The sequence below is a fragment of the Podarcis pityusensis genome (assembly GCF_964106645.2).
Source record: "Podarcis pityusensis genome assembly, chromosome: 3".
Taxonomy (NCBI): Eukaryota; Metazoa; Chordata; class Lepidosauria; order Squamata; family Lacertidae; genus Podarcis; species Podarcis pityusensis.
The window spans coordinates 79,858,123-79,877,239 of NC_138026.1; the positions used below are offsets into that span (position 1 = coordinate 79,858,123).

At 43.9% G+C, this 19,117-nt stretch overlaps 1 protein-coding gene across 9 annotated transcripts in view; it reads left to right on the forward strand.

Annotated features, from left to right (window-relative positions):
- The window catches only part of CATSPERE (catsper channel auxiliary subunit epsilon), a 57,776-nt gene extending 39,654 nt beyond the window's left edge, over nucleotides 1-18,122 (forward strand). For 8 of the 9 annotated variants that reach the window (XM_080997654.1, XM_080997658.1, XM_080997661.1 and 5 more), the window contains 9 exons: nucleotides 2,286-2,338; nucleotides 5,965-6,009; nucleotides 8,851-8,887; nucleotides 9,502-9,581; nucleotides 9,874-9,973; nucleotides 13,756-13,854; nucleotides 15,035-15,195; nucleotides 16,884-16,937; nucleotides 17,553-18,122. In XM_080997654.1, the coding sequence (XP_080853780.1) occupies nucleotides 2,286-2,338; nucleotides 5,965-6,009; nucleotides 8,851-8,887; nucleotides 9,502-9,581; nucleotides 9,874-9,973; nucleotides 13,756-13,854; nucleotides 15,035-15,195; nucleotides 16,884-16,937; nucleotides 17,553-17,739 (816 nt within the window). In that variant the 3' untranslated portion in view covers nucleotides 17,740-18,122. The remainder of the gene's footprint in view (nucleotides 1-2,285; nucleotides 2,339-5,964; nucleotides 6,010-8,850; nucleotides 8,888-9,501; nucleotides 9,582-9,873; nucleotides 9,974-13,755; nucleotides 13,855-15,034; nucleotides 15,196-16,883; nucleotides 16,938-17,552) is intronic. The other variant, XM_080997655.1, reaches the window with a different exon arrangement.
- Nucleotides 18,123-19,117: the final 995 nt, after the last annotated feature.

The following is a 19,117-nucleotide window of genomic DNA, read 5'->3' on the forward strand; positions in this document are numbered from 1 at the left end:
GTAAAATTAAAACCATCTCAAGTGTTTGTCTTGGATAGTCACTAGCAGTATAATATCTGATACTTCAACGATATCAGGGACAAAAGCCACTGAGAAGTCCAATAAAATCAAGATGTTGCTGTGACTTTCAGAGATTGTCCACCAAAACAATCAAAATACTCACTGTTTTCAGGTAGTTGTTTATTAAGCTTACTGAGTTTATCCTGATTTGTTCACACTTTTGTGGTTGTGACATTATATGACATTGCCATCTAGTGGTTGTTAGCATACACTCACCAGTGCAATTTTTGTTAACTTTCCCCTTTCTGACTTTTGATGGTAAGATAAGTGATGAAAAATTACACAAGATACCAACTACTAAATGGCAGTGTCATATAGCCTCTTCACAAATTATGTGCAAAAAAAATCAAGACAAATGCTCAATAAACTGCCCATCTGGAATTACTGTCAGTCTAAAAATATTGCCGTCATATGATAAAGGGTTGAGGAGGACTCTCATCAACGAATGTGTTTGTTTGTTTGCTTGCTTGCTTGCTTGCTTGTTTGTTTGTTGAAACATTTTTATACAGCGTTTTGCTCAAAGGCTTCAGAATAACATACAGCATAACATACATACATTCATAACATAATGTAACAATCATAAAATATAAAAGATAAGAAACATAGCTGTCAACCGTCCCTTATTTGGCGGGAAAGTCCCTTATCCCAGCGCCGTGTCCCGCTGCTGTCCCTTATTGATGATGTCCCTTAAATTTCCCGGATTTCAAAGGAAGCAGCTTCTCTCCCTCCCTCCCTGCCGGCCAGGGAGGAGGGAGGCTCCAACTGTGTTGCTTGGCTGTGTTGCTCACCCAATAAGGAGTCTAAGAACGATTGGAAGGTGGAGCTTGCATGCCTTGTGCCGATCAAATCGGCCGCGTTGCCTAGGGATTCGCCTTTGCTCAGCGCTTCCCAGCGGAGAGGTGACGGTGGTTTTCCTTGGTGCACCCCCTTTGCCGGGTTGCTGCGCTGTGGGAACCACCGCTTGAGGCTTCGTTTGGCTACTGGCTGGGCTTTCTGCCTTTGGCTCGGAGGGGCACAGAAGTCAAACATCCCTGTGCTCTGAAAATCCTTTATTTTGGCTGCTGGTCCCTTATTTTCAAATCTGTAAGTTGACAGGTATGATAAGAAGAGTTATGTCAATACTATTCATAATAAATGTCAAGTTATTCATAAATTATTTCAGTCATGGATATCTGAAATGGCACCACAGTCACCTGTTCAATAAAATTTCCCCCAACAGAGAAGTTGGAGCCTGGCCTAAAGTTAGAATGGCTATTCAAGCACAGAGATTTAAAGTTAGGGTGAATTTACTCTTTCAAGCACTTCCTTGAGCAGCGATGACACCACATAATTTTGTCAGCAATACATTAATGAGCCCTTACAAAAATTGATTCAATCTCTTATCACTTGATTTGATCACCCTCATTCAGTTCAGTTTTTGAATTAGAAATCTGTAAGAGATATAGCCTGCTATTGTAGGTTTAAGATGTTTCAGTTTTCCAGGCTCAGTCTTATATTTAACTTTAACTCAGTGTAGACCCATTGAAATGAATAGCTATAACTAATTTAGGTCCATTAACTGCAATATAAGTTAGAAAAATTAAAGACAAGCCTTGGAAATGAAGTGATCAGTGAGACTTAATCAAAAGTAATTATACTAAGGGTTGCAGCCAGAGTACCGTATTTTATGAATTTGCTTTCTACCAAGAGTAAGTAGTTTCTGGGAGAGTGAACTGCTTGACACCTCCAAATGAGGCACAATTTAGCCAAAGTTGTACATTGATTTCTTTAGGAGATAATAATAAGTAATAATAAAATTTTATTTATATCCCACCCTCCCCAGCCGAAGCTGGGCTCAGAGCGGCTAACAACATTAAAATGATACAACATTCCAAAATCATTTCATTATAAAATCAATTCAAATGAGATTAATGGCAATAGTTAAGTATGTGATCAGTGGGACTTCTCTAGCCATGTTGTGCATTGGAATGCACATTAAAAAATGTATTCTTTTATTTGTTACATATATTTTAATACTGTACTGCATGCATGTAAATCACAAAAATTGGCTTTCAAATGTCAGCTTTTAAACCTAGATCTGTGCTGTCTCTCTCCCCTCTCCCCCCCCCACCGAGTGCCATTACAGTGGTGTGAGTTTGAACAGAAACTATTTTTCCCCACTGATATTTTGGCCATTGTGTGTGATGGCAGAAACTGTCAGCTTACTAGAATGTGCTTCTTTTCAGGTAGCGCACATAAATGTTGGTTGTCCTGTATTTCGAGACCTGGCTATTGAAAAGCAAGTAACAATGCTATTTTTTCCTTCTTCCTCCATGTTCTACATTGCCAAAAAAAAAAAAAAAAATGTAGATACTATAGTCAGATTGGGTGCTGTAGGGTTTTCTTTGACGTTGACTGTATTGTATAACTGGTCTTATCTTGTTTATTAATTGCGGTTCACTATGAGTTTTAGCCACCTCAGAAACCCTGTTTTGGGGGCAGATGAGTGAGATAAATTAACCTGTCTGTGAACGCAAGGAACACTTACGTACCAGAACCAACAAGGTCTATCTAACCACAGCATCCTGCTCCCAGAAATCCAAAGTGAGGCATGAAAGCAATAGTATTCCCTCTGAGAAGGCTGTTCAGTGGCACCATTCTTCCAAACTTGGGGGTTCAAGTTAGCTCTCTCAGCTCATAGCTGTTGATTGACTTATCTTTCATAAACTTGTCTTGTCCCTTTAAGAGTCATCTAAGCCAGTGACTGTCACCTCACCACAGCTTGTGGCAGTGAGATCTATTAATTATGCCTGCTGTGAAGTAATACTAACTTTTAGCAAATTCAGATACAGTGGTGCCCCGCAAGACGAACGCCTCGCAAGACGGAAAACCCGCTAGACGAAAGGGTTTTCCGTTTTGGAGGCGCTTCGCAAAACGAATTTCCCTATGGGCTTGCTTCGCAAGACGAAAGCCCATAGGGAAATCTCCGGGACAGCGAGGAAGCGCAGCGCGTCTTCCCCACTGTCCTCGGACCTCCTCCCCCCGCCCGGCATCGGAACGAAGCTCCGATGCCGGGGGGGGAACGCTTCCTCCCCCCCCCGCCCGGCATCGGAACGAAGCTCCGATGCCGGGCGGGGGGGGGGAAATGCCTCCTCCCCCCGCCCGGCATCGGAACGAAGCTCCGATGCCGGGCGGGGGGGGAGGACGCCTCCTCCCCCCCCGCCCGGCATCGGAACAAAGCTCCGATGCCGGGCGGGGGGGGGGAATGCCTCCTCCCGCCACCCGGCATCGGAATGAAGCTCTGATGCCGGGCGGGGGGGGAACGCCTCCTCCCCCCCCGCCCGGTATCGGAACAAAGCTCCGATGCCGGGCGGGGGGGGGAAACGCCTCCTCCCCCCCGCCCGGCATCGGAACAAAGCTCCGATGCCGGGCGGTGGGGGAAATGCCTCCTCCCGCCGCCCGGCATCGGAACGAAGCTCCGATGCCGGGCGGGGGGGGGGAAACGCCTCCTCCCGCCGCCCAGCATCGGAACGAAGCTCCGATGCCGGGGGGGGGGGGACACCTTCTCCCGCCGCCCGGCATCGGATGGCTTTCCTGAAGACTTGGGGTGGGAGGAGGGTTTTCCTTCCCACCGCCAACATTCAGAATGCTGTTCTGAATGTTGGCGGTGGGGAGGAAAAACCCTACTCCCACGCAAGCCCCGGGAACAGAGGGAAAGCGCTGCGCGCCTTCCCCTCTGTTCCCGTACCTGTCCTGAAGGCTTGCGGTGGGGAGAAAAGCCCTTCTCCGCACCGCCAGCCTGGCAAGCGGTTTCCCTAGGAACGCATTAATTGATTTTCAATGCATTCCTATGGGAAACTGTGCATCGCAAAACGAAAAACTCGCAAGAAGAAAAAACTTGCGGAACGAATTAATTTCGTCTTGCGAGGCACCACTGTAACTTAAAGTTCCTTCATATTAGTCCTAGGCCTTTTGAGCCGGATTTTCCTGCTGCGGGAACAGTTTTTAAGCCCTTCACCTTGCTTATTGGGGTCTGGGAAAGTCACGCAAGGCCTCTGGAAGGCAGTGGGAGGCTCCCAAGATTTTGGACAGCCCTGCAAGATTTCATTGGAGGCTCCCACAGCCTTCCAGAGGTCTCCCAGATGCTTCCCAGAGCCCAGTAAGCAGTGCCTGGTGTGGGGGCATGGCCTGCAATCAGGGGCGGGGCGATCTGCGCCCATGGGTGCGGGCGAGCCTTTCCAACGCTTGGAGCCTCTCCGCCACCTCCCCCTCAGCTGTAGGGCAGCTGAGGGAGAGGTAGTAGGCAGACGCAAGTCCCACGCTGCCATTTGAGGCAGCGTGGAGCCTGCAGGTACCTAATAATAATAATAATAAATTTTATTTATATCCCGCCCTCCCCAGCCGAAGCAGGGCTCAGGGCGGCTAACAACAATAAAATAGTACAACATTCTAAAAACATTTCATTATAAAAATTAATTAAAATCAAATTGATGGCAACCATTAAGCTAAAGTTCTGTAGAGATTGCCAAAGGAGGGAGTCAGGCTGCGCCCTGACCAAAGGCCTGGTGGAACAGCTCTGTCTTGCAGGCCCTGCGGAAAGATGTCAAGTCCGGCAGGGCCCTAGTCTCTTGTGACAGAGCGTTCCACCAGATTGGAGCTGCAGCCGAAAAAGACCTGGCTCTAGTTGAGGCCAGCCTAACCTCTCTGTGGCCTGGGACCTTCAGGATATTTTTATTTGAAGACCGTAAGTTCCTCTGTGGGACATACCAGGAGAGGCGGTCCCGTAGGTATGAGGGTCCTAGGCCGTATAGGGCTTTAAAGGTTTAAAGCAGCACCTTAAACCTGATCCTGTACTCCACCGGGAGCCAATGTAGCTGGTATAGCACCGGGTGAATGTGATCTCGCAGTGAAGACCCCGTAAGGAGTCTCGCCGCGGCATTCTGCACCCGCTGGAGTTTCTGGGTCAGTCTCAGGGCAGCCCCACGTAGAGTGAGTTACAATAATCCAGTCTGGAGGTGACCGTCGCATGGATCACAGTGGCTAGGTCAGGGCGAGAGAGGTAAGAAGCCAACTGCTTAGCTTGGCGGAGATGAAAAAATGCCGCCTTTGTTATAGCTGTAATCTGCGCCTCCATGGAATGGGAGGTGTCGAAGATTACACCCAAACGCTTAACGGACGGTGCTGGCACTAATTGCACCCCCGCAAGAGATGGGAGTTGCGCCCTCAATCCCATATCGTCCCGTCCCAGCCAGAGGATCTCTGTCTTCGAAGGATTTAACTTCAACCGGCTCCCACGTAACCATCCAGCCACAGCCACCACGTCCCTCCTAAAAAGTTTTGTGAGCCCAATTTTTTTAAACAACTCATTTTGTCAAACCCCCCCCCCCAGTGATGAAACCCAGGGTGGACCACACACCCCGCACCCCTCTTCCTCCACCACTTCCTGTAAGATAGGGATAGTCATGTGGTGGCAGTTTCAGGGGTCTTCCTGCCTTTGCATGCAAACCCTTGGAATGTTACCTCTGTGTAAGTTGCAGGCCAACTGTACACTCCTTACTGAAATGCAAGAAATTGCATTTGTACTGATATTCTTCCAGCTTTAGAAGATGCTTCTGTCTATGTAGGCATTCTCTTGAACTCTTGACCAGAGATCTGTTTAAATTGCTGTGTTATTTTCATTGGATTGTTTTATTGTGTATTTTAATTATGGATGTTTATATTTTAATGCTTGTGTAATTGGTTTTATACCTCGTAAACCTTTTAGAACCCTATTTTGGCATTCAGCTATATATAAATGAAATAATAAGAATATGAATAATATATAAAATGTAGAAGGACCATAATAAATTCTGCGCTATATTTTCAAACTATCATTTAATCGTAAATATCTTTATATAATTGTATTTCTCTTTTTTGTGTCCACAGACCCACAAAATGTAGCAATCAAACTTTTACATTCAAAGTACCCGCGTAAGAAACTTCATATAAAATATGGATGGAAATAGATTGTATTTGACTGCTATTCCAATTTATTTAAGTGTTTGTAGGTGGTAGAGTACAGGCATCTTTTTTTTGTTTTTTTAATGATGTCATACATCAGAGCTGCCAACTCTGATGGTGCTGGTCATCTCTGAGACTGAGATAGTGAATCCAGATACAAAATTCCTCCCTCCAAAAGATCATCCAAGCAGGCAGTATTTTAACTTTGCTGGCAAATCCATTTAGTCTGTCCCAAAAAACAATAATGAGCTTGCTACTAAGTCTTTTGCTAAATTTATACTCCACCATATCCTTTTGCTATATGGAAAGTGTAAATAAGGTAAATATGTTATTTTATTGGCCATAAGCTGTAACAAAACTAACACATCAATAGAAAACAAAACTTTAAATATAGTAGCTGCATAGGTATATCATAGGCAGATATGACAAGAACCATGAATCAATATATATGTTGTCAAGACTTATATAATTATTCATTAAAACACTCCACTTTTACTGTACATGTTCCACTGCAAGGGCAAATAAAGCCATCTTTCCAGTTCTTTTTTTCCCTGTTGAATGTTAAGATTTCAGTTTTGAATTGAGTTGTGTAAAACAGGTTTTGGGAATAAGCTATTTTATGTGTGTCTTAAGTCACTGTAAATAGGACAACTCAAGAAACAGTGGGATAGATCTTTTCGTGAAATATAAAGTCTTGTGAAATATAGAAACATTTCTGCATCAGGCCAAAACCCATGCTGGCCATTTTCTGCCTTGCTAGTTGAAGTAGTCCAGACCCTCCAAGTGTCCCTATTTTCCAGGGACATCCCTGATTTAGAGAAGCCATCCCAGTTTGATTTGATCCCAGAATGTCCCATTTTTCCTTAGGATGTCCCTATTTTCATTGGATAAATTTTGGAGGGTATGGACTTATCCAACCCCTGAGCTGTCTGAAGGCAATCCTGTATAGGGAAGTTTTTTTAATGTTTAATGTTTTATTATTATTTTTATATGTTGGAAGCTGCCCAGAGTGTTGGGGCAACCCAATAAGATGTGTGGGATATAAATAGTAAAATTGTCATTATGGAATGGGACATCCCTATTTTCAACAGAGAAGTGTTGGAGGGTGTGGTAGTCATTATCAGGAAAAACATTTTAGAAGTTTAATGATAAGCTATAGAGAAAAAGCACTTAAAAAAATTAATTCTATTTTATTTTATAGGATGCCTGTTCTCAGCCATGTTCCATAGCTTGTTTGTTTGTTTGTTGGATTTTTTTTATTATTCTCCAGTGAAAAAAGGCTTCCAGGGTGGTTTACAAAGAGCAATCATAAAATACCCTGCTCTTGGGTTTATAATCTAAAGGCCATGACACAAAAGGGAAAGGAATTGGGATGAAGGAGTGTGGGGAAGCAAAATCAGAAACTAGTAGTCCTTAGTTCCAAAACTCTTTATAATGAGCAGCTGAAATTGAGCGGGGGGGACAAGAAGAGGAGCTGGAAGTTGCTGGTTTGTCAGCTAAGTGAAAGTGGCTCTGTTTCCCTTCTCATCCTCAGTCTGCTAAATATTTTCTCCTAATTTTCTCGTTTCACTTCTTCCTTTTGAGGACTGAGCATTCAGGAATTGCAATGGAGTGCACAGCTATTTAGTAGTGAAAAATGAGGAGGCAAATGGTGGAGCAATTGTGACTCTAAAATTTAAAGTGTGAGACCTAATCACACATTATAGGCAATAACATCTATATTAAGCTGCTGGGAGAGATTATCAGGGGGTTTGGGCTGGGTGTTCATCAGTATGCGGATAGTACCCAGCTTGACCTCTCCTTCAAATCTGAACCAGTGAAGGCAGTTAAGGTCCTGTGTGAGTGTCTGGAAGCAGTTGGAGGATGTATGGTGGCTATCGTATTAAGGTTGAATCCTGACAAGATGGACGTACTGTTTTGGGGGACAGGAGGCAGGCGGGGGGGGGGCTCCCTGGTCCTGAATGGGGTAACTGTGCCCCTGAAGGACCAGGTGCTCAGGCTGGGACTCATAGCTGTCCATGGGGACGCAGGTCAATTCTGTGTCCAGGGCAGCTGTTTACCAGCTCCACCTGATACACCGGCTGAGACTCTACCTGCCTGCACACTGTCTCACCAGAATGGTACATGCTCTGATTATCTCCCGCTTGGACTGCTGCTATGCTTTGAAGGTGACCCAGAAACTATAATTAATCCAGAATGTGGCAGCTAGACTGGTGATTGGGAGTGGCCGCCGGGACCATATAGCACCAGTCCTAAAGGATCTTCATTGGCTTACAGCGTGCTTCCGAGCACAATTCAAAGTGTTGGTGCTGATCTTTAAAGCCCTAAATGGCCTTGGTCTAGTATACCTGAAGGAGCATTTCCTTCCCTCGTTGTTCAGCCCAGACACTGAGGTCCTCCTCCAAGCGTCTTCTGCTGGTTCCTTCACTGCAAGAAGTGAGGATACAGAGAACCAGGCAGAGGGCTTTCTCGGCAGTGGCACCCTCCCTGTGGAACACCCTCCCTTCAGATGTCAAGGAAATAAAACACTATCTGACTTTTAGAAGACATCTGAAGGCAGCCCTGTATCCAGAAGATTTTAATGTTTGATGTTTTATTATGTTCTAAAATATGCTATGGGCCACCCAGAGTGTCTGGGTAAACCCAGACAGATGGGTGGGGGTATAATAATAATAATAATAATAATAATAATAATAATAGATAGATAGATAAATAGATAGATAGATAGATAGATAGATAGATAGATAGATAGATAGATAGATAAAACATTGTCCTTACCATTGACAAACTTTATTTTTTTCCTCACATTAGGAAATATCGATGGGTCAAAACACAGGGAGAATACTGGGTAAGAACTACACATTTAATTTTCAGTTATAGCTCCCACTAGTGGAACACTTTCCCTAACCAGGTCCTGCTTTTGGCACGAGGTAAAAACATACCTACAGAGCATTTGAGAGATTATGATGGTATTACAGTAATACCTTGGAAGTTGAATGGAATCTGTTCCGGAAGTCCGTTCGACTTCCAAAACATTTGGAAACCAAAGTTCAGCTTCTGATTGGCTGCAGGAAGGTCCTGCAGCCAATCAGAAGCCGCGGAAGCCCCGTCGGGCATTCGGCTTCCAAAAATAGTTTGCAAACTGGAACAGTCACTTCCAGGTTTGCAGCGTTTGGGAGCCAAAACGAGTACGAAGGCATTTGAAAACCAAGGTACAACTGTAATGGCGTTTTTCTGTTGAAGGTTTTTCTGCTGTTTTGTGGCGTTTGCATAGCTTTTATTGTAATACAATGTACTTCTTTCTGATTCTCTGCCATGCTTTATGCTTTTAAGTTTTGTAAGTCACCTGGAGACTCCTTAAGTGCCAAGCAACTAATAAAGTGAATAAATAAATATGTTAAGTATACTATTGATGCAAATAGAAGGCAAGGAGAGATTTATGTTAACCTACCTTTCTCCTAGGTGCAAGAGTACAATTTTGCACTATTTGGTTGCCCAATAGAGGTCCATTACGCACGTCCATTTCGTCCTACTGTTCTCTTGTAAGCAGCTTTTAAACACTATAGACCCATGGAAAATATGTATTTATATATATTTATTCGTTAAGCCCTTTCTTTGACCATCCCAATCAAATGAAAGATAAAAGAGTGATAATGCAGCTATTATCTTCATTACCACAATTCCCCACCAGTTCCATATTTTTAAAAATTGCCTTATTGGCAAGAACTCTGGCCTACAGTAGTGTATACCCTTAGTATGGTTTTTTGTTGTTGTTGTTTTTGGTCTTTTTTTGTCCTTTACAGAGACATGACACTGTATTTCTGTTCTTTCTAGATATGAGCGTGAAAACATGATTGGGACTGTTGAGGCAAATTATATCTTGTGGGAGATGAATGGCAGGAATGACTACCATTATAACACAACAGTAAAACAGGTGAGCAGACATTTGTACACTAACCTTTCAGGTTAATCAAGAATAAGAGACCACCTGCCCAATTTTAGACCTTAATATCATTTAGATCAACTTGGGGGGGGGGAATTCTCATGGCACCACACACCCCATAAAATGTCTTGGGGCAATGACTTCAAAATCAGCATTTTCTGCTGTTGCTCCTCAACTGTGAAATGCCCTTCCATCTGCCATTCATGAAACAGCAACCACCAGTTGCTTCAGATAGATGTATTGTGAAGACATATTTTTGCTCAGGCTTTCCCCGACATCTAAGATTGAACCTTTTTTACATGTTTGAATCTTACAAATTTCTGCTTTATTCACTTTTGAATGCTTTTATATTGCTGTTTAACTGGTTTGAGGTTGTGTTTTTATTTTAGTGATATACCGTATTTTTCGCTCCATAGGGCACACCGGACGATAGGGCGCACCTAGTTTTTAGGGGGGGGGAAATAAAGAAAAAAAATTTCAGGTCCGGGAGCGGAGGCAAGGTTGTGCAGCCTTGCCGCCGCTCCCGGAGCTTGCGGGCTGGGGGAGCGCTCCGAAGGTTTGCGGATAGCTGCCTGAAGCCCGGGGAGCGAGTGGGGTCGACCCCTCTCACTCTCCAGGCTTCATCAAAAGCCTGCATTCACTCCATAGGACGCACACACATTTCCCCTTCATTTTTGGAGGGGGAAAAGTGTGTCCTATAGAGCGAAAAATACGGTAACATCTTTGAAATAGTAAGTGGTATATAAATGCTTTTAATAAATATGAATTTTTGTTTACAATAGGGTTTTTTAATGGATGTTGTTTCAATCAGTCTTTTACACAGCTCTTGACAGTGCTAAAGTAAAGGTAAAGGGACCCCTGACCATTAGGTCCAGTCGTGGCCGACTCTGGGGTTGCAGCGCTTTATTGGCTGAGGGAGCCGGCGTACAGCTTCCGGGTCATGTGGCCAGCATGACTAAGCCGCTTCTGGCGAACCAGAGCAGCGCACGGAAACGCCGTTTACCTTCCCGCAGGAGCGGTACCTTTGACGTGCTTTCAAACTGCTAGGTTGGCAGGAGCAGGGACCGAGCAACGGGAGCTCACCCCGTTGCGGGGATTCAAACAACCGACCTTCTGATCGGCAAGTCCTAGGCTCTGTGGTTTAACCCACAGCGCCACTCGCCGTCCCTCTTGACAGTGCTAAATTGATTTAAAAGCAAATTCTTCAAAACTTTAGAAGCAACATGTTTAATAAACAAGACACAATAATAATAATAATAATAATAAATTTTATTTATATCCCGCCCTCCCCAGCCGAAGCCGGGCTCAGGGCGGCTAACAACACTAAAATAGTGCAACATTATAAAAACATCAAAGAATTAATTAAAATCAAAATTGATGGCAACCATAAACTAAAGTATTGTAAAGATTGCCAAAGGAGGGAGTCAGGCTGCGCCCTGACCAAAGGCCTGGTGGAACAGCTCTGTCTTGCAGGCCCTGCGGAAAGATGTCAAGTCCTGGAGGGCCCTTGTCTCTTGTGACAGAGCATTCCACCAGGTTGGAGCCGCAGCCGAAAAAGCCCTGGCTCTAGTTGAGGCCAGCCTAACCTCTCTGAGGCCTGGGACCTTCAAGATGTTTTTATTTGAAGACCGTAAGTTCCTCTGTGGGGCATACCAGGAGAGGCGGTCCCGTAGATACGAGGGTCCTAGGCCGTATAGGGCTTTGAAATAACAAGTACTGAATAACAAGTACTGAAATAACTGAATCATAGAATTGCAGAGTTGGAAGGGACCCTGAGGATCATCTAGTCCAACCCCCTGCAATGCAGGAATAGGCAGCTGTTCCATATGGGGATTGAACCTGCAACCTTGGCATTATCAGCACCATGCTTTAACCAACTGAACCTGCCAAATGTATTAAATTCCTTTTTGTGTAGTATGGTGAACTACACACAATTTATTCAATACCTGGTTTTTAATAACGGAACAGCTGTGTACAGCCCAACAGATACAGTGGTGCCCCGCAAGACGAACGCCTCGCAAGACGGAAAACCCGCTAGACGAAAGGGTTTTCCGTTTTGGAGGCGCTTCGCAAAACGAATTTCCCTATGGGCTTGCTTCGCAAGACGAAAGCCCATAGGGAAATCTCCGGGACAGCGGGGAAGCGCAGCGCGTCTTCCCCACTGTCCTCGGACCTCCTCCCCCCGCCCGGCATCGGAACGAAGCTCCGATGCGGGGGGGAAACGCCTCCTCCCGCCGCCCGGCATCGGAACGAAGCTCCGATGCCGGGCGGGGGGGGGAACGCCTCCTCCCCCCCGCCCGGCATCGGAACGAAGCTCCGATGCCGGGCGGCGGGGGGGAACGCCTCCTCCCCCCCCGCCCGGCATCGGAACGAAGCTCCGATGCCGGGCGGGGGGGGGAAACGCCTCCTCCCGCCCCGCCCGGCATCGGAACGAAGCTCCGATGCCGGGCGGGGGGGAACGCCTCCTCCCGCCCCGCCCGGCATCGGAACGAAGCTCCGATGCCGGGCGGGGGGGGAACGCCTCCCCCCCGGCATCGGAACGAAGCTCCGATGCCGGGCGGGGGGGGAAGGAAGCTCCGATGCCGGGCGGGGGGGGGGACACCTTCTCCCGCCGCCCGGCATCGGATGGCTTTCCTGAAGACTTGGGGTGGGAGGAGGGTTTTCCTTCCCACCGCCAACATTCAGAATGCTGTTCTGAATGTTGGCGGTGGGGAGGAAAAACCCTACTCCCACGCAAGCCCCGGGAACAGAGGGAAAGCGCTGCGCGCCTTCCCCTCTGTTCCCGTACCTGTCCTGAAGGCTTGCGGTGGGGAGAAAAGCCCTTCTCCGCACCGCCAGCCTGGCAAGCGGTTTCCCTAGGAACGCATTAATTGATTTTCAATGCATTCCTATGGGAAACTGTGCATCGCAAGACGAAAAACTCGCAAGAAGAAAAAACTTGCGGAACGAATTAATTTCGTCTTGCGAGGCACCACTGTATAAACTATAAGCTGCCTGCCCAGAAATTGGTTATCCTCCTGCTTCTTGACTTCACTTCCCCCTTAAAAGTTATCTGTAGTGAGTATAAATGCTAAACTGAGGGCCAAAACATATGTGCTATTGCATTTAACATATGTAATATTTACATCTGCTCTGTCCAAATTTGAGAAAACACCACATACGAAAATTCTAAGGATCTATGAAGTCAGCACACTCCAATTGACCCTTCTAACCTCTAGACCAGACACCTTATCAACACTACATTTTTAAAATTACCATGGGAAGAAACATCAGAATCTTCAGAATTTTAAGGGGCACAAAGTCCACCACAGATTCCTAGCCTGGGCCAGTGCCTTAATTGTTGGCCCAAAGGTTTTGGAGGCAGTGTCCATTGGATCCGGCAGACGTAGGTCCAAACAGGCAGTGGAATGCAAGGAATACCTCTGTGTGTCTGCGCGCACACACTACCAGAGAAGCAAGTAGATGCGGTGGTGGCTTCTGGCAAGCTCTTGTGAGAGCCTCCACGAGACCATATAAGGCTTCCGAATGCTGCACATGACCTTACCTGAGATCCCAGTAAGGTTGACAAGGTGTCAGGAGGCAAAACAGGATGGACTGAAATCTATGAAGGGTTGTATTTGTGTTACAATGCTTTAAACCTTTAAATTTTCCAGTTTCATCAGTATCAAGCTTAAGAGATTGATAAAATTTAAATATGCTGTACAGCTGAGACTTTGACTGAGACTGTGCATGTGATTTCTGTTTTACTTTGTGCATTTATATTCTTTGAACAGGTACGCTGTTTGAGCAAAGCACAAAATATGTCTTCAATGGTTCCTCAGGATCTAGAAAGCATTACTGCATATACTATAGATCGCTATTGGGGGAGACATGTAAGAAAATGTATATAATAAGGAAATTAATAATATGAATTCTGAAGCTCTCATGGTATTTTGCCTATGAATATTGATCAGGACATACAAATTAATATTCAAGAGGCAATGCAATAAGGGCACAATCCTGTGGTCACTAGCAATGCATCTCTAGAGCTATGTGATGTTTTGGATCTCCTTCTCCAAAGGCAGCAGGTGGTGCCCTACCTTGAAACAGGAAATCTGACCTTGTAAGGCACCTACCAGCCCTGTAGAAACATATGTAGCCCTTATCTTACAGATATCAGTAGAGGTAAAAAGGGGACATGAAAACCTTTGCCTTCTTCTTACACACGCCAAACAGAACAAAATATACCCCATGGAAACAATAGGTGGGAAATTGTAATGTTATCCCCACCCTCTCAAAAACGGCCAGAAAGGGAGTTCCACCCTTCTATCCACCTTGTTTGTGTGTCCCAAGCAGAGCTTTAGATATTTTGGATCTTCCATCTTTGGTCTTCCTCCTACCCACCAGCTTTGCTGATGTTCTGGATTGCATGATTTGCCAATACAGTGGTGCCTCGCAAGACGAAAAGAATCCGTTCCGCGAGTCTCTTCGTCTTGCGGGTTTTTTCGTCTTGCGAAGCAAGCCCATTAGCGGATTAGTGCTACAGTATTAGCGGCTTAGCGGGCTTAGTGGATCAGCTGATAAGCGGCTTAAGGATAAGCTGATAAGCGGCTTAACGATCAGCTGATAAGCGGCTTAACGATCAGCTGATAAGCGGCTTAGCATCAGCTGTTAAGCGGCTTAGCCATCAGCTGATAAGCGGTTTAGCGGCTTGGGAAAAAGGGGGCGAAAGGAAAAAAACCCCGCAGGAACTCGCAAGACATTTTCGTCTTGCGAAGCAAGCACATAGGAAATTCGTTTTGCGAAGCACCTCCAAAACGGAAAACCCTTTCGTCTAGCGGGTTTTCCGTCTTGCGAGGCATTCGTCTTGCGGGGCACCACTGTACTTTGAAAACTATAGTGTCTTAAACTGTACCTAATTATTTTTTGCAACCCAACAACTATGGAATCAGCTACTTATTTATTATGCAAACACTTTAGGACATAAAGCAGGTATATTATTTGTACTTACCATATTCCTCACGTATTATGGATGTTTGTCTTACGGTAAATTAATTACATTTCCCCACCCAGAATTACGTATCCTGTTTTATGAGTGGTGGTGCTGGACTTCTAGGAACACTAGATAATCAATATGAACTCATGAACCATTCTGGCATCAACTCTATCATTTGGCCTCAGGACTATGCTGGCATTTTCCTGTTCAGATTGAAGATAATGGATCCAAACTACAGGTTAGCTTTAACATAATTAGCAGTTGTATGGTTAAGTATCTTCTTTCTTCTTCTTTGAGAGCCAGTGTAGTGTAGTGGTTAAGAGCGGTAGTCTCGTAATCTGGGGAACCAGGTTCACGTCTCCGCTCCTCCACATGCAGCTGCTGGGTGACCTTGGGCTAGTCACACTTCTTTGAAGTCTCTCAGCCCCACTCACCTCACAGAGGGTTTGTTGTGGGGGAGGAAGGGAAAGGAGAATGCTAGCCGCTTTGAGACTCCTTAAAGGGAGTGAAAGGCGGGATATCAAATCCAAACTCTTCTTCTTCTTCTTCTTCTTCTTCTTCTTCTTCTTCTTCTTCGGTGATCACTCATTGCCAAGTAAGATTGTCTTCCATAAACACGGTTTTAACAATGAGTCCATAAGTGACTGTGGAGGCTAATTCTGGATCCACACGTCCTTCCACAGTGGGGACATTGGTTTCCGGGCAGGAGTTGATCACGGTGTGGATTTGCCAAGCGTGCCTTCCTCTTAGCATGTTTCTCCTTGCATCCTGAGTTCGAGTGTCTTCAAAGCCCATGACACGTTTGGTAAAGGCTGTTCTGCAGTTGGAGCACTCGCAGGCCAGTGTTTCCCATTTGTTGGTGTTTATACTACATTTTTTAAGATTTGCCTTGAGACAGTCTTTAAACCTCTTTTTTTGAATATAATTATACCTGAATGGAACATGTTTATAAATTTGTAATTAAGTTAATTCCTAAGTGTTTGGGACAATAGTCAACTCGTATTCAGAGTAGATCCATTGAAATCAGTGGTCTTAAGTTACTTCAATAGTTCAATAGTTTCAATTAAATAGTTAAATAGTTTCAATGGGTCTTCTTCGAGTATATAGAACTAATATTGAGTGTCATATATGGTGTACATTATACAACAGGTCAATAGCAGAGATGACATCTAGCTGTTACTTAGGAACACAATAACATAGCAGATTTTCAGTTCAGTGTGCTGAATATCACCCAGAAAACTTTAGTTATTGGATGACAAATACAGTAAAACAATTTAAATAAAATAAGGTACACAGAACTCTGAATCTCATCCATTTTGTGTTATGGGAGGGTCCTGGCATATCGCCTCTGCACATGTGCTAAACTGATGGTATCCAAGGAGGAAGACAAAATCAGTCAATCTGCAAGTACAGTTTGTTACCAGTTCTGCTTTCTTTTACACACAATATTTTCTTAGAGTAGAAAAACCTCACACACACCCATGCAGAGAGTGTGTTCATCTAATTTAATCTCTGTACAACACCAGCAATTACAGCTTCTTATGTACATATGGAAAAACAGTTACATAACCAATCTCACAAATGAGGGTGCTGGGGGGTGGGGCGCTGTGGTAGCATGCCCTTTTTCTTATACTCATGCAGAGAACACATGCTGATATGGAAGGAGAATAGTCCTGTTCATGTTGGTTAAGGCTATCAAGCACTACTAGTATCAGTAACCCCGTCTCTGAAGGGCCCAAATGTATCTGTCACCACTCCTCTCACAGTATCATCACTGTCATGAATCTTACACTTGATTTTTCTGAAGCAGTAATCGTCTAAAATTTGACTTCCCCTCTAATTATAAGATGGTTTCCCTCTCATTATAAGACTGTTGTAGTTTACAGTTATGAAAAATAATGTTTAGTCTCTCATTTTTTATTCCAGTTTTTGTCCTTATGAAGCTTATTTTGCAGTTCGGACACATGGCATCATTGAAAGGTAGGCATTAGTACTCTTGATTTGTTGGCATGAGATCAAGCATTAGTTCCCATTCCTGCACAAAAGTTTGGTAAAAATCCTGATACAAAGTTTAGTATAAATCCATTGAACAAACTCCGTGTTCTGAAATCTGGGAAGATGTATTTACTTTCTACATTCTTAAAAAGCCTAGAGGCTTTCAGATTTTTTTCTAGTTCAATGGAAGATTGATAATATGAATGTTAACATTCTCTGTGTGTAAAAAATTGACTCAGAAAATTAGATCATGAGCTAGGGGATTGAGTATGGCATGCGTAGTGAGTACCACAGCAGTGTCAAGTTTAGGTGAGAGGGGCACAGCCTGCTATAACACACCCCAGCTCTGTGTAGGTGTTCCAATAACATTCTACATGTATTGGAAGCTAAACAAATAATTACATTCCATTCAGTGGAGCTTGTGACAATAATGCATTTTATTGTTTTTTAAATATTTTGTTGGAAGCCGCCCAGAGTGGCTGGGGAAACCCAGCCAGGTGGGTGGGGTATAAATAATAAATTATTATTATTATTATTATTAGCCAGCAGCTCATTGAATGAACACACACACACTTATGTTCCATTTTGTTTGTATTTTAGCCTAAACATGCTTAAGATTGCCGGTTGGGCTTGCCTGATAGTTGTTTTCTTTTGCGGAGTCCTTGCCTTCAGCTACTATCGGTATGTGAAATTATTTCGGGCACTCCATTTTGTGGACCCAGTGGTGTCATTTAATTCAGAGATTACTTCAGCGGTTTCTTCAGATGAAGCGAAGAAATATGAGTAACCCAGTTACAAATTATTACTTGTACTTATTAAACTGTATATGAACATACAATACTGTAATGTTTTAAACAAATGCTGTAATGTTTCAAACTAAGATTAATACAAGTATACTTTTAAACACAATTTTCTAACATTCTCTAAAACCCTCAAAAGCTGATCATCTTATATTTTTCAAAATCCCAATCCCAAATTGGTCCATTCCTTCTGTGCAATAATTTTTTAACAAGAAAATAAAATATTTATTCAGGAATGGTTCTGTGATGTTAACAATGACCTCTGGATACTCAAGAACTGAATCGTTAGCACTGGTTGTTATTTTAAATTTTGTTTTTATTGAAGATTCTATTGTGCTACAAAATAAACAAACAGCCAATGGAAAGAACATATAGTGTCTCCACTTTCAATTTATAGAGTTTTTCACAGTGAGTGAATGTTCAGTGTGAGACACTAATCCTTAGCACTGTTCATAGTACTATTCATAATGGTGGTAGATAAGTGACAAGTTTGGGTGTTAGGACAAATGTCTGTGTACAAATATTTATAGCAAGCAATAAACGTGTTCTCAAACTCTCTACCTTCCATTCCAATTTGATATAGCTTAAAATTACTGAGACCCACCAGTCACAAAATTGTAGCAGAGGGAGGCAGACTTTGGCGTAATCAGCTAACAATTACTGGCATCATTTTCTACTAATACCTAATCCCTCTTTGAAATTTCTCAAGTTTTTTGCTTCAGAGATTTTCTTGTGACAAGGAGTTCCATAGCTCAGTTTCATTCATGCTAAGAGCATACATTGGCTGTAAGGCTGTTGAAACTCAGCCTCTCCATTTTAGCCAGAAATTTGCTAATTTGGAGTAGAGAAAGATTTTGCTTTTTATTTCCTCCTCTCTTTCATGTTTCCCCAAGTATTTTTATCCCTTGTCATACTTATTATTCTACAAACTGCCTGTTTGCTTCAACCCTCCTCCCTGTTCCTTTAGCATTGATTTCTTCCCTCTATAACAACTTTTCTATTACCAGTTTATTGTTGTTATTCTTTTTTAAAAAAATTAACCCTGTATCTCTTTCTCATTTCTTTCAGCATCTTTCCCCTGCCCTCAGATGAGGGACACCACATTTCCCTCCCCCTCTGAACTTCTCCCAGCCACCTTTACCTAGTATATGGGGAGCTGTTGGTGTGGGTTTCAGTCCAATCAGAAGTCAATGGCACAATCAGGGGCAGGGGGAAGGAAGAGGCACTGGGCAAGCTGTGACACTGAAGTTCCCCACTGGTCCTTGATAAATCATTTAATAAACACGGGATACGGCAAAATGTGGTTTAACATGAGAATGGACCATTTAGCGTTTGTGTTCCCCCAAGTGTTACTGAACTCCTGGC